The sequence below is a fragment of the Rhinatrema bivittatum genome, chromosome 9 (assembly GCF_901001135.1).
Source record: "Rhinatrema bivittatum chromosome 9, aRhiBiv1.1, whole genome shotgun sequence".
Taxonomy (NCBI): Eukaryota; Metazoa; Chordata; class Amphibia; order Gymnophiona; family Rhinatrematidae; genus Rhinatrema; species Rhinatrema bivittatum.
Genome location: NC_042623.1, coordinates 194,833,641 through 194,849,584, shown reverse-complemented (window position 1 = coordinate 194,849,584; position 15,944 = coordinate 194,833,641). Strand labels below are relative to the sequence as shown.

Genomic DNA, 15,944 nt, shown 5'->3' with positions numbered 1-15,944 from the left:
GAGCCTGGCACCATGCTTCGAAGGCGACCAGTGCCGAATCTTCCTTGGCTTCCCTTGGTGCTCGGCCCAGTCTTTTCCTGTGCCGAGGTCAATGACAACAAACTCAACATCCTCGACTTGGAAGAGACCGGCCTGCGCCAGTCCCCGGAGCCCCTATCCATCACTGGCATTGACGGAACCGACAGGCCCGCCAATGTTGATGGCTCAGTGTCCATTGGTGTGGCTCCCAAGTCAACTGGTGCAAATGCCACTGATGCCGATGTCTATGCCTCAGACTTCTTTGACCCAAAGAGCTTCATAATCTTGTCGAGCGAAACGTCCCTTGGGGGTCATCTGGGCGCACATGTGGCAACCCTGGACATCGTGCGATGCCCCCAGGCAGAGGACACACACCTCATGAGGGTCCTCGATGGACATGGTCCTTGGACATTGGGGGCACCGACATAAACTGGACGAGGCCATGACGAACAAAAGGGAAACAAATTGAGAGACTGTGATGGCGATCAGTTGATGCCAGTGGGCACCAAAGCACCACCATCACGGGGGGGCGGGGGGGGGGGAAGCAAAATAAGACTTACCGAACCACCGAAAAACCTGATTGGGGAAACTAGGGGGAACCAAGAAGGACCACGCATTCGATGAATTCACATGAAAACACAAAAAGGACAGTGAAAAACATTTTAAGGCAATTTCAAAAGAAAAGCCATGAGCTTACTCTACCACCAGGCAAAAGCTCCACGAAAAAATAGAGACTGAAGAGGGACCCTGTGTGGAATAGGGCTTGCTGGGCATGCTCAGGATGCTAAGTCAAAGTTCCAGAAACTAAGACATAAGTTTTCATTGCCAGGTTCCATCTGATGATGTCACTCATGTGTAAGGACTACCATCCTGCTTATCCTAGGTGAACAGTAACAAAACACAATGCATAATACAAAAGGATATGAGAAAGTAGAATTTAAGAAGGCCCTTCAATCTATGACTTTCTTCAGTTGAATTTTTCAATGGATGCAGACAAGCAATAAATATGCTGAACAAGCAATCTAATGCTACAATTATGATCTTCTCAAAATCATGGAACTGTGACGTATTTCTAAACAGCTCAGGAAAATCTACTGAAAAAATATATTAAATACTAAGTCTATGCTTGTGAGCAGACAAGCTGTTGAATCTATAGATAATGTGCCTCTGCAGATGCCATGCCCAGGGCCAGTGCAAAGGGATTAGGCGCCCTAGGCACCTTCTGCCTTGCGCTGCCTCCCCCCTTCCCAGTCGCAGCCCTGACTCCTACCTCTCGTGAGCAGTAGCGGCCCGATATGGCTTGCAAGTGGTGACGGCAAAGAGGAATGGAGATTCAAATCTCCGCTCCTCTTTGCCATCGGCACCCTAGGTCCAGCTCGTAAAGTGCTTCCGCCGTCCCTGGCCATGCCTAGGATAAACCTGAAAAGCCCTCAGAAGACAATGCCCAGTGGCCAGATTGTAATCTAACAGGAATGCTACATTATTAGCAGTAAAGCACAGGAAAAGTCAGAGCTAACAAAAGGCATTTTTCAGCAGTGCCCCTTAACTAAAGCCAATCCTAGCTTAGTACAGCCTCCCCACTGTGGTTGTCATCAAGGAGGAACTAAGCATGTACAATACATTCAGAGAAGAAGGGACAAGAGGATAAGAGAATGAATCTATCTTAACATATTACCCTTTGTTTTCTTATTCCATAGATCCACAGTATCAGATCTATACATTTTTTTTCAAACTGGACCTAACAAAACAAAATATTGTGCAAGAAGATTTTAGAACAATATAAGAAACACTCACTATTTCTGCAGTATGTCCTCTAAATGTGTGGTAACATTTTCCTGTTTCTGCACTCCATAATTTGCATGTTTTATCAAAGGATCCAGTGGCAATCTTGTCACTAAAACAATAAATAATGCTTTTTTTTTTATACCAGTAATACAGTCTCTCCAAATAGAAACACATCACTTTCTTACTCCTATTTCATTTTACCCATTTCAGAATCAGGAGAATTAGGTGGTCACAGCCCCATTTTATGTTTTTTTGGGACTTTTCTTGGTAGAATACTGCAGAGCCTTCTGCAGCCCACAGCTCCTGGTCTTCCCTGGTAGCACCCCATCCATCCAAGCAATCACCATAGGTCCTGCTGGGCCAAGCCTTCCCACCCCTCCCAAACCCTAACATTGAAAGGAGTCTGCTCGTTTCAAAGTAAACGAGGTGGGGTCATTGCCACAATGACCCCACCAATCTCTCCCCCCCCCTCCCAGAATCAATACCGTGAAATTCTTTGCTCTTCAGCCTAGGATGAGGTACATAACTACTACAACCCAGGCCAAGCACTACTTCTGCTTCCAGCATTCATCACCCAGCAAAGCAAGAAGTGAGCTGAAAATCAGAGAACATCAAGGATGGGAGGGTGGAGATGGAGAAGGAGTATGGGAGGGAAGGGAGGCAGTGGTGGGGTCACCATGGCAATTTTATTTTGAACAGAGAAGCAGATGAAAGAGAGTGGAGGCTGGTCCTGGATTCCTTTCAATTTTAGAGTAAACATCTTCTCAGAGGGGTTTGGGAGGACTGGGAAGGCTTAGCCCAGCAGGATCTATGGTGACTGCTTGGGTTAGGGGTGAAGGGAGGGCAGTATTTTGGGCTAAGTCTACAAGGTCCCTTTTTTTTAACCTCTGCAATGTCACTTAACTGGTTATATTCTTTTGAAAACAGCCAGTTAAGGCTAAAGTTATTCCTTTAAATCGGGGACATGCAGCAGGCATTTATGCTGCGCTGAGTATCCAAAATAACTTATCCAGCTAACTTAGCCATTATAAATGATCGGTTTGAGGCTTTTTTGAATATTGGCCTCAAAATATCTGAATTGCATAGGTCTTGACCCAATATTTCCTAGAAACTCCTTTTGCAGCAAAACCCGTCATGATTTATTTAGAATAAGTATCTAAAAATGTTCCACAGCAGGATGGTGCAGTGATTGCCCATTCTTGGAAGAATAACTCAAGCTCTTTCAAGTTGGGTGGGGATCATGTATGAAATGCAAGTTTTAGTTTACGTTCTAGTTCTAGTTTATTGGTTTTATATACCGTTGAATCAGTCAGGGACCTTCACAGTGGTTTACAATACAATAACAGGGAAGCAGTGAAAATACACTAAATCATTAAAGTTTTGTCACAGATCTTCTATTAGATTCAGGTCTGGGTTTTGACTGGGCCACTCAAGGACATTCACTTTCTTCTTGCTGAGCCACTCCATTGTTGGTTTTGCTTTGTGCTTAGGATCACTGTCCTGCTGAAAGGTAAATCTTTAACTAGTCCCAACTCTATGGCAGACTAAAACAGGTTTTCCTCCATTATCTGCCTGTACTTTGCACCAACCATCTTTCCCCTCAATTTTCACAAGCCCCCCTGTCCCCACTGCTCCCGTCTATGCGATTGGCACCACGATACATTGGCCCCTTCCTGGTGCTCCGGTAACTGGGTCCCATAACCTATCAGCTCTGCCTGCCTTCATCCTTAAGAATTCATAATTCCTTCCACACATCTCTCCTAAAACCCCTGGTACTATCCTGGCCTTCTAGGAGGTTACCCAAACCGCAACAACTTACTTAGGAGACCGACACCACCTATCAGATGTGTGATGTACTGGACGTAAGTAGACGAGGCCGAACGTGGGAGTACCTGCTCACCTGAGAAGGGTTTGGCCCAGACGAAAACACTTGGGAACCCGTCTCCAACATAATAGATAAAGACCTGATTAAGCAGTTTCACACCTCCCACCGTGGGGGCCGAAACCCCTGGAGGGAGGCTCTACAGCCGCAGCAGCGAGCCAGGGCTCCCTGGCAGCCTTGCGAAGCTGCTGCCGACGTCAGCTGTTCCTCCCTGGGGCCACTGGAGTCTCTCCTTCCTCTCCGGTGGCCAGGTGCTGCCGCTCCCCTATGGGCTTCTCCTATGCACACGTCTCCTCCTGGGTCTTAAAGGGCCGGTTGGTGGGAAATTGCTGCCAGTCCACCCCAATGACATATCCACCTCCAGCCTATTTAAGGCTGCATCAGGCTCCCAGCAGGCGGCTTGGCAACAGGTATCCTGGCTGTCTTCTCCGGCGCGCTCGTTTGGCTGATCCTGTATTCCTGATCCTCACCCCTCTTCCCTCAGACGGACCTTGGCAGGAAGAGCTGTGCAGGACCGCGGACAGCGGCCTGCACCGATGACTCCACATGCAGACGCAGGGCTGGGCCCGGACGCAGGCCCTGAAGACGGCAGCGGCTCCAGCCGCTGCAGACAGCCTCGAGGGCGGCTCCAGCCTCCAGGAAAGACCAAGGCTTTTGCGGCCTCCAGCCGCGAAGATCAGATGATGTCGGCGGCGGTCCCGGCTGCGCTGGGGATGGTAGGAAGTCCGCAGCTCCAGCCACGGCGAAGAGGAGCAGCATGGGCGGCCTCCGGGCCGCAGGGGAGATCACAGTCCACGGCTCCGGCCGCGTGGGCAGGCCCGACTGCGGCGTCCATGCCACGTCGGGTGAAGAAGCAGCATGGGGTGAGAGAGCCTGCTCGCGGGGAGACCCGCGGGCAGCGGATTCATAACAACAATGAGCCAACATTACTTTGTAAAATTGTATAAATAGCTGATCAAAAACATTCTAAATCATAACAAAAATATTATTTAAAGGTATCTTAAAGGCTTTAAATAAATACATACTTACCCATATGGGTTGTTGAATGCTATTGCATAAACTACATTCCTGTGTCCCTCTAGTGTATATAGTTCTTCTCCTGATGCTGTGTCCCAGACCTTGCATGTTCTGTCATAGCTTCCAGTGATGAAGCTAATGTAATGAAATACACACAGCACGAATCAGACTCAGAGCCAGATACTACCAACAAGAGCTTTCTTTTCAGGGGATAGTAATGGAGTTTTACTGACATGAACCAAGGAAGGAGAAGGAGGAGGGGAACAATAGAAGAGCAGCTTCAGCCATACCATGGAAGAGTCCTCTGAGGAAGAAGAGCCAGAGCCTGCTCTAGGAACTTTCCCAGCACTTAAGTCCTTTTGAGAGCCATTAAGAGAGACTTTGTTTCACTAATTAATGATGTTTTGGGAAACTGGACATGGGATAGAGAAACAGATTTAATATAAGTCCTGCGGGAGAACAGATAAGAAAAGAGCAACACCATGCCTTCTAGGGCCAAGGCCGGTGCTTCCATTAGGCAAACTAGGTGGTTGCCTAGAGTGCCAACATTTTGGGGGCAGCACAATCTCAGAGCTAATACTATCAAAGGAGAAATTACCACTTACCTGATCATTTCTTTTTCTTTAGTACAGACAGATAATCCAGAACCAGTGGGTTATGCAGCTCTATCAGCAGTATATATACCCCTGCACTGACATCAGCTCGCCAGTATTCTCTGCAAAAGCCAACAGTGGACAAACTAACAAAAACTTGATTATATTTATTTATTTATTTAACACTTTTCTATACCGACCTTCATGGTTAAAAGACCATATCAGATCGGTTTACATCGAACTGGGGGAGTGAACCAAAGAGAATAGAATCAACAGGAAAAAACAGAGTTACATTCAACAAGGAAAATAAACTTGGAGGCATAGACTGCTGGAAGAAAAAAGGCCTAGGAACGCAGCAAACAAGTATAAACGATTGGAGAGTCAGGGGAGGATCTTATTGGAAACTTCAAGGAGGTACGGAGATCCATAAAACCTCAGCTAATGTGTATCAGGGGGATCTGAGAAGGCTTGGCGGAAGAGCCAAGTCTTAAGTTTTTTTTTGAATGTTGAGAGGCAGGGTTCCATTCTGAGGTTGGAAGGGATATTGTTCCAGATAGCTGGGCCTGCTGTCGAAAATGAACGATTTTTGGTTGAGGTGAGGCGAGTTGCTTTTGTGGGGGGGGGGGGGGGGGCCTGTAGAGTTCCTTATATGCTTCTCTAGTCGGCCTGTTGGAGATATGAAGATTGAGAGGGAATACCAGGTCCAGATGTAGGTGATTGTAGATGGATTTGTGAATTAGAGTGAGTGATTTGTGAAGGATTCGAAAGTACACTGGGAGCCAGTGTAAGTTACGGAGGATAGGTGATATGTGTTCTCGACGGTTGGTGTTGGTCAGGATTATTAACCGACAACGACTCCAGCACTCAGCGAACAGGAAACCACCGAGCTAAGAAAAAGGAGTGCAATAACACTAGGGGCGGATTTTAAGAGCCCTGCTCGCCTAAATCCGCCCAAAACCGGGCGGATTTAGGCGAGCAGGGCCCTGCGCACCGGTGAGCCTATTTTACATAGGCTCACCGGCGCGCGCAGACCCCGGGACTCGCGTAAGTCCCGGGGTTCTCCGAGGGGGCGTGTCGGGGGCGGGCCCGGTCGTCGCGGCGTTTAGGGGGCGTGCCGGGAGCGTTTCGGGGGCGGGCCCGGGGGCATGGTTACAGCCCGGGGCGGCTCGGGGGCGTGGCCGCGCCCTCCGGACCCGCCCCCAGGTTGCGTCCCGGCGCGCTAGCGGCCCGCTGGCGCGCGGGGATTTACGCCTCCCAGAGGGAGGCGTAAATCCCCCGACAAAGGTAAGGGGGGGCTTAGACAGGGCCGGGTGGGTGGGTTAGGTAGGGGAAGGGAGGGGAAGGTGAGGGGAGGGCAAAAGGAAGTTCCCTCCGAGGCCGCTCCAATTTCGGAGCGGCCTCGGAGGGAACGGGGGTAGGCTGCGCGGCTCGGCGCGCGCCGACTATACAGAATTCATAGCCTTGCGCGCGCCGATCCAGGATTTTAGCGGATACGCGCGGCTCCGCGCGTATCTACTAAAATCCAGCTTACTTTTGCTTGCGCCTGATGCGCCAGCAAAAGTACGCCTATTCGCGTTTTTTGAAAATCTACCCCCTAGTCTAGGGAGTAGATTGACATCTACCAGAACTCCCTGGAATACGCAACCACGCAGGAGAACCATAGAACAACCATTCGGCAGCCAAGGGCGGGAAGGTGGATTCACATGTCTGTACTAAAGAAAAGGAAATTATCAGGTAAGTAGTAATTTCTCCTTTCTTAGTGTTCAGACAGGTGAATCTAGAACCAATGGGATGTACCAAAGCTACTCCTGAACAGGGCGGGGGGCTGCCTGCGGTCCAGAAAAAACCACATGTGTGAAGGCTGCAACCTCCCGGATCTGCACCTCCAGGCAATAACGCCTGGAAAAAGTGTATAAAGAGGACCATGTTGCAGCTTGGCAAATGTTGATGGGAGACAATCTAACCTCCGCCCATGAACTGCCTGAGCCCTAGTTGAATGAGCCCTAAGTTGACTAGGCATCGGCTACTCAGCATCCACATATGCAGCCATGACTACCTCCTTAATCCAGCAGCTAATGTAGCCCGCGACACTGACTCACCCTGTTTATTCCCAACATGGAGTATAAACAGATGGTCCGTCTTCCTGAGAGGTTCAAGATGTATCTCTTGACATCCAAGGGCCGTAACAGGCGATATTCCACCACATCTCTTTCCCTGTCCAGAGACAGCAGGGAAATAGACTGATTCAAGTAAAAATTTGAGACCACTTTTGGCAAAAAGGAAGGAACAATATGCAGCTGTATCGCCCCTGGAGTCACTTGTAGAATCGGCTCCCAGGGAGACAAGGCCTGTAGTTCAGATAGTGTGCAGAACAAATTACTACAAGAAACACCTTTTTTTTTTTTTTAAGGTCAGTAACCATAAGAAAAGGTTATAGACCAGTTGAAAAGTAGGGCCCAGTAAAAAATCCAAAACTAGATTAAGACTCCATAAGGGTACACGTAACCACAAGGGAGGATGAAGATATTTCATTCCTTTCAAGAAACAGGCTACATTCGGATAAGCCAATAAGGGTCCACCATTTACCTGACCTTGGAAACAGGCAAGAGCCGCCACCTATACCTTTAATGAATTAAGGGCAAACTCTTTACTCAATCCATCCTGTAAAAATTCCAAAATGAGCATGATCTTAATGTTACGCCCATCGGTTGCAGACGGCTGCGACCGCTGTTGCTCACCTCTTGCTTCTCTGCTTTGACTTCGTTGGGTGGATTGGCAGTCTCCGCCAGCTATCATCGGCCTGTTCGCCCCTGTTCCCAGGCCTCCCTGGTCGGAGTGGACGCTGCTGACCACCATTTTACCCTCAGAGTTCCTTAGGCACATGTGCGCACGCTCTCAGGCATGTCATGGCGGGAACTTCGGGGGAGTCGTCCGTCCCCCCCGTCCCCCCCCAGATGACGTCAATCTTTACGGACTCTTAAGTCAGTTGGCCCTGTCTGCCTACGACTTGGCAACGAGTTCCCTCATTGCTGAATCCGCTTCGCTCACTACAGACTTCCGTTCCAGATCCTGCTTCTTTGGCATGAGACGATCCGGGTACCCGCTCCTCGGGGGCCCTTCCTCATCTCTGGCTATCCGCTCCTCGGAGGGCCTTACACCTTGGACTGCCTCCTGCCCCGTTCCCCGGGGCTTCCCCTAGAACCATCACTACTGTGAATACTTCGTCTAAGGACCACTACCGTATCATCTCTAGTGAGGAGCCTCATCGGTGTACCCCGCTCTGCGGACCACTACCGTATCAGCTCTAGTGAGGAACCCTCATTGGTGTACCCTGCTCTGCAGACCTGCTGTATCATCTCTAGTGAGGAACCCTCATTGGTGTACCCTGCTCTGCAGACCTGCTATATCATCTCTAGTGAGGAACCCTCATCGGTGTACCCCACTCCGTGAACCACTACCATATCAGCTCTAGTGAGGAACCTCATCGGTGTACCCCGCTCTGCGGACCACTACCGTATCATCTTTAGTGAGGAACCCTCATTGGTGTTCCCCGCTCTGCGGACCATTGCCGTATCTTCTCTACTGAGATATCCTCCTTGGGTATTCCCCACTTCACAGACTCTGTGGCACCTCTGTCCCTGTGTGACTTCCTCCTGCACTCCCTGCTCCTTGGGCAGTGCCACTTAACTTCTGTAATAAAGACTCTAGTCATCTATCTATGTCTGACGTCAGCTGAGAAGCCTCCCGACGGTGAGACTCATAGGGCTTCTCCCTGCGGGTGGTACCATCTCTCACCTCGGCCCAAGGTCCACATACCTACAAATCCTAACAGAACGAGGAAGAACCCCTCGATCTTCAAACCAAGCCTCAAAGACTTGCCAAACCCGCACATAGGCTAAAGAAGTGGAGAACTTTCTTACTTGTAGCAAGGTGGTAATCACCACAGTAGAATATCCACACTTCAACAAACGAGCCCTCTCAAGGGCCATACCGTAAGACAAAATCAATTTGGATCTTCATGAAGTACAGGATCCTGCCGCAACAGAACCTTGTGCACCAGAAATCGAAGGGGAGAGTCCATCAAGAACCTTCACAAATCTGGATACTACTGTATTCTGGGCCAATCTGGTGCCACCAGAAGCACCATCCCCTTGTGTTTCTCGATCTTCTGAATCATTCTGCTCAACATGGGCCTCAGGGGAAAAAGCATACAGCAGCTTGTCCTCTGGCCATTCCAGCACAAGGACATCAATACCCAAAGACTTTGTATCTCTCCTGCAACTGAAGATGTTAGGAACTTTTGCATTGCGAACAGTTGCCAGTAGGTCCATAAATGGAAGTCCCCAGCGATCCCCTATTAGATGAAACACCTTGTTTAACAATTCCCATTCTCCTGGATCCAGATTCTGGCTGAATTTCTCACAAAGACTGCGTCAGGGGCTTTTAAGGAGTCAATATGTTCTAATGTTGCAATTTCGGTGGAAGCAACTTCTGGTCTATTCATAAAATCAGTATTGAACAGCTTCGGCAAAGTTTATCTCCAATGTGGTGCACTGCATGCATACAGTGAGATACGGTGAAGAGACAAGTTGTGGCAAACATTAATTGCCGCATACAATGCACCTCATTGGAGATAATGTTTGCTGAAATTGTTCAATACTGATTTTATTAATAGACCAGAAGTTGCTTCCACTGAAATTGGCCCTCTGGCTGCCCTGATTCATGTAAAACTGAACACTAAAATACTCTGGCAACTGTGATGGCTGAAGATTGCTTTTGGCCAGGTTCACGATCCAACCTATGTCCTACAAGGAGATCCCCTTGCATGAGACCCGGAGCCCCTCTTCCAGACTTTTGGCCCGAATCAGCCAGTCATCCAAGTATGGGTGTACCTGGATCATATCCTCTCTCAACTCTGCAGCCACCACCACCATAACCTTGGAAAAAGTTCTGGACACAGTGGCCAAATCAAAAGGTAGTGCTCAAAACTGAAAATGACACCCCAAAACTACAAAACACAGAAATTGTTGATGCTCTGGCCAGATGGTAATATGCAGGTATGCCTCAGTCAGATCCAGAAATGTCAGGAACGCTCTCAACTGTACTGCCATTATCACTAGCACAAGGTTTCCATTTGAAAATGAGTCACACGCAAATGACAGCTGACCTCTTTGAAATCCAGGATGGGACGAAAAGAGCCCCCCTTCTTGGGTACAATGAAATAAATGGAATATCGGCCCGTATTTTCCTGAGACTTGGGCACTGGAAGCACGGACCACAGGCTGAGGAGTCTTGACAACGTACATCCAACTGCCTGGCTCTTCTGTGGAGAGTTGCAGGAAGACACCATTAACACATCCTGAGGAACACTGCAAAACTCCAGCACATAACCATCTCTCATCACCTTCAGAACCCACTGGTCCGACATGATCTTGACCCTATAAAAAAAGAGAGGCGCAATCTATCTCCTGTTGCTGGAAGTAGGTTGGCACACCTTCATTGGGAGGCTTAGGGTGCTCCACTACCCAAGCCTGCATCCTGTCTGGGCTGCCTGGGCAAAAGGACTAAGATCTACCCAAAGGTCAAGCTCTGAATATCCGCTCCTCTGTAGAGTCAAAAATGTCTGAACCCCCTAGTATGACCTCTTGTGCCGAAATCGAGGAACCTGAGACTCCCCCCTCTTATTGGTCATTTTCTCCAGCTCACTCCCAAACAAGAGCAAGCCTTTAAAAGGCAACTTCATAAGGTTAGACTTCAAGGTTGTATCGGCCGACCAATTTCTAAGCCATAGCTGACGCTTAGCCGCTATTACAGAAGCCACCCCTCTGGCTGAAGTGCGGACCAAATCGCAGCCCACATTTGCCAAAATGGCGGTTGCTGGTTCCATCACTGCCCTGAAATTCACAAGAGATTCATCGATCTCCTGAAAGTAGTAAACAAGAGCGAGCCACCAGGGAACAACAGGAAGCTATCTGCAAATTCATTGCCATTGCTTAAGGATAGCCTCAATTCACTTATCCTTAAGGATAGCCTCAACTCTCCTATCAAGGCTGCTCCCCCTTCTATGGGACTAGTCATCCACTTGGTAACGGCACACATAAGCGCATCCACCTACAGAAAATGCAATTGCTCTCTCGCAGCTGGATCCAGGGGATACAGTCCTTTCAAGACTCATCCCCCTTTAAAATTACCTTCCAGGGTGCCCCATTCAAGATCAATCAATTCTTGAATGGCCTCCATAATAGGGAAGAAACAAGAGGCTTTGTGCAAAGAAATTAAAATGGGATATTTCTTTGGCTCAGACAGTTTCAGCCCCCAGAATTCCTAGCACCTTCAAAGCCTGGGAAATCAGAGCCGGTAAATCATCTTTATGAAAGAAAAACAACATGGTAATACACGGCTCCAAGGAAGGATAGGCTTCCTCATCCATACCATCTGGGTCCATGTCAGGAAGGTCCGCAGCAGATCTAGGTTTACTCCAACGCTTACCCACAGCACCAGGCATGTAGGAATCTGCAGCCTGCAATCCTGACTTGTCAAGACTGGCCAGGGCAGGGTACTGAGCCTGAAGAAAGGACTGCAGTCCTTGAAAAAATATTACCAAAGAAAAGGCAGAGGAATCCATGCCAAAACCAGGGGGCATTGGACCCGCGCCCACTGAGCTACCTTCCACCGCTGACGAACCAGTTAGGGGAGTCCCAAATTCAAGCAATACCTCTGGTAGCTCTTTCTCCATTCCCACACCAGGCTTGGAAGAGCTGGGCTTAGTAATATCAGATGGAGGCAATTCTCCCTGAGCCTCCAAACAGCCCTGACACAAGTTATAGGGAACACCAGATTGGGATGCCCAAATATGACAAGCAACACATAGGGCAAGACGCTTAGGCTTCTTTGCAATGGGCACCATTCTGTCAATAGTACACTCAGCTGTCTTTTTATTTTTCATGCTGCAAAAAACTAGGTGCCCAAAATTTAGGCGTTCAACACTGTGCCTTGATAAGCACAAACCGAGCTCCCACCAGGACACTCAGATAGTGCTCACAAATAAGTGCGTGTGTGTGTGTACACACACATAACTAAGCGCCCCGTAGGCACTCCTATGAACCTAAGTGGGTGCCCAACTAGGCACACAACCTGGGCGCACAGCCGAGTGCACAGCCGAACGCACAAACACAAACCAAAAGAACTAAAGAGGGCAGTCTTGCGTGCAGAAAAAATGCAAGAAAATGCAGTGAACAAGACAAGCCTAAGAGCGGGACCTAGCCAAAAAAGGCTGTCCAACCCATCAAGCTGCCCACTGTGCACAGAGACAGGGGAGGGGGGGGGAATCCCTACTTAATTCCCCTTCCTCTCTTTTTCCTCTTTTTTTTTTATATTACCCCTTTACCTGAGCTCAGTCCTGGCTTAGTACAGGATCGGACTCCAGCTGCAGGGGGAGAGAGTAAGGACCATCACTGCTGCGCTTGGCCTCCTGCACCCACTTACCTTTCAGCTGTTTTTTATTATTATTTTTTTACAGCTATGTCCACACTGGCTGCAAATCCAGCTGCCGGATCAGGGCACTCATCTGAGGGAAGGATTCAAGAAATCACTTCAGGAATTCTCAACTGAGGGAGGCAACAGAAGGTATCACCACAGGAGAAAGAGGTGAATAACTCTTCTGTTCTCCTTTGAAAAATCTTTTTTTTTTTTATGTAATCCCCAGTAGGGAGATGCACGTTCACCAACTTCTAGATATGGAGAATACTGGCAGGCTGATGTCACTGCAGGGTTATATATGCCGTGATGTCAGCTTTGCTCTATTTCCATCTGCTGGTAGAGGTGATTAATCCATTGCTTCTGGATTCGCCTGTCTGAACACTAAGAAAGAAGGGAATTCTATGCTGGAGCCATTGCCACTGATAGAATGGAGTAAGTTGGGGAAGGAGGTGAATGACAGAAGATACTGGAGCCATTGCCACTGATAGAAGGGAGTAAGTTGGGGAGGTAAGTTGGGGAAGAGGGTGAATGACAGAAGATGCTGGAGCCATTGCCACTGATAGAAAGGAGTAAGTTGGAGGTAAGTTGGGGAAGGTGGTGAATGACAGAAGATTCACCTAAGGCACCAAAAACACTTGAACCGGTCCTACTAGGGACTGAAGTGCTAATATTTATGTAAAAGCTATGAGGACGATATTCAGTGCTACTTAGTTGGAAAAGTTAAGACTTAGCCGGGCAAATACTGTCAGCTGAATATCTGGTCTTACTGAATGGCTGCCACTTAGCCAGATAACTAGTTATCCAGCTAAATAGTTAGTCAACTAAGTGGTGGGCGGAATGAGGGCATTATTGCGATATGTCATTAATACACGCAATAATGCGTTAACGCATGCATTAACGCCATAATGCATGTGATAATAACACTAGCGCACAGCACGAATGCAAAATTTGGGAAGGGGCAGGATTAAGGAGGAGTTGGGGTGGGATTTATGAAAATGAGGGGCAATATTGCACCGTGCGACAGCATAACACATGTTATCGCACAGTTTTATCACAGGAAATAACTACACCATTTTCCTGGTGTTAAGCTGTGCAATATGATCGAAACAGCCATAACACAATCCGTGATAAATTTTTCAAATTGCATTTTGGCTATTTCTGGGCTGGGAAGGAGGAAGGGAGGGAGGGAGAGGGGGAGGGGGAGAGAGAGAGTGAGAGAGAGATTGACTTATCTATAAGGCCTTCATAGTAGTCAAGTATTTATATCTCCATAGGAGGGCCAGCTAATAGCTCGAGGTGAGGTGTTGGTGGTGGTTTAGGGGCCAGTTTTTCATGTAGAGTGAGATGTACAAACAGCACAGTACACCTCAGTGAAGATTTGACATCATTTGGAGTGAGGAAAGTCTCACAAAGACAAAATTTTGTATTATGTTATCTCGCCCTAGCTTGATGGACCCTGTTATAGAGTCCATCAAGCTAGGGTGAGAGAACATAGTATATGGCCCTCCTATAGAGATATAAATACTTGACTACTATAAGGGCCTTATAGATAGTCTCTCTCTTTCTCTCTCTCTCTCTCTCTGTGAGATGCGAATCAGGAATTATTGTGGGGCGCAAAATGTTTACTGCACCATGTGATACTATCGATGCAAAGCGGTATGTTATCGAGTGGTGCGGTAATTCTAAAATTTAATTAGATTAAGCAGAGCTGGCCAGCTGTTCAGTAGGATTTCACAGATGTGAACATCTCCATAACTGAATGGCAGAACTGCAAGCCTTAATTCAGAGGCTGCGTTTTGCATATCAAGATACTAAACCAGCTAGTGTAAATGTGGATACTTGCCAGTGAATACTGAAAGAATTAAAGCCACCAAGTGGTGGATGCTGGGCCGGATTTAGGCTTTGAGCACCCATAGGCAGGATTGGAGAGTGGAAAGGGGGAAGACCCTGGAGATCAGACAGTGGGTGAAGACCCTCTGCCTCCACTCCCCTTCCAGAGTGCCATAGCAGTGTCCCTTTGGATTGCTAGAGCAGGCCTGGGTATTTGGCACCTTCAAAATTTGGAGCCCTAGGTAACTGACTATGTTGCCTATGCCTAAATCCAGGTCTGAGCAGATGTCATCTGGATTGTTCTAACCTTAAAAGATTCAGGTATTACAGTTTGTGGAAAATTTGTAATATGCTCCTTTCAAAGACATGCTATTAGTATAAATTAAATGGAAGGTTTTTGCATTGAGATGCCAAAGGGCAGAAATTAACAGGACATTGTTAGCTGTGTCTTATTCCCAGTATGTACTGAACTCTAATAATTGATTAAAGACTATGCTCCTACCTACCAGGTAGCTGGAAGAGGGAAAATATACAAGGGAGCCTCTGAGAACTAGTGCTATTATCAATCATTGGCTAGGTTCTTTTTTTTCACTGATGCTATAGAACTCGATGAATGTACATAATTTGGAGAACTCAGAGACTGTATGAAGAAATGAAGCTTGACCTGGAGTAATTAGAAGCCTTAATTTTGAATGTCAACAATCAGAAAGTTGTTACTAATAAAATGTGAGCTGCACTAGAGATTATGAAGAATTAAACAAGCATATAAATAGAAATGGTTTGCAAGGTTTTGTTTGTTTTATTTTATAGAAAACTAGAATAAACACAGATTGAAAAATAATTAAAGGCAGACAGTATGAAAAGCAGGATAGCCCAGATCCAAGAGGCCTGCCTTCTAGACCCAGAATGGATTCCAACCATAGCCGTTACCATGCACTGAGGTAGCTACAGGGAATGAAGGTGTGTAATAACATTTTTCTTTCGTTCCAATGTGGTTTGGGGAAAAAAATTGGTAGGGAGATGGATTCATTGAGGTGAAAAGCAGTTACTACCTTTGGCAAGGATTTTGCATGTGGTCTGAGGACCATTTTATCATTGAAAAATTCTAGGTATGGCAAAGGATGAACTAGAGCTTGCAGTTCACTGACTCTCCTAGCAGAATTGCCACAAGGAAGATAACTTTCCATGTGAGATACTTCAGAAATGCAGTTTGTAAGGGTTCGAATGGTTCTTGCATAACAGTTGTCAAACTATTTTGATATCCCAAGGTACTGCAGTTTTTGTATTGGAAGACGCAGGTGTAACAAGCCCTTCATGAAGTGAGAAATCAACAGATGCGT

At 47.4% G+C, this 15,944-nt stretch overlaps 1 protein-coding gene across 2 annotated transcripts in view; it reads right to left on the bottom strand.

Annotated features, from left to right (window-relative positions):
• The window catches only part of DAW1 (dynein assembly factor with WD repeats 1), a 182,039-nt gene that overhangs the window by 122,409 nt on the left and 43,686 nt on the right, over positions 1-15,944 (bottom strand). For both annotated transcript variants that reach the window (XM_029617049.1, XM_029617051.1), the window contains exons 5-6: positions 4,715-4,837; positions 1,813-1,912 (exon numbers count right to left, since the gene is read on the bottom strand). In XM_029617049.1, the coding sequence (XP_029472909.1) occupies positions 1,813-1,912; positions 4,715-4,837 (223 nt within the window). The remainder of the gene's footprint in view (positions 1-1,812; positions 1,913-4,714; positions 4,838-15,944) is intronic.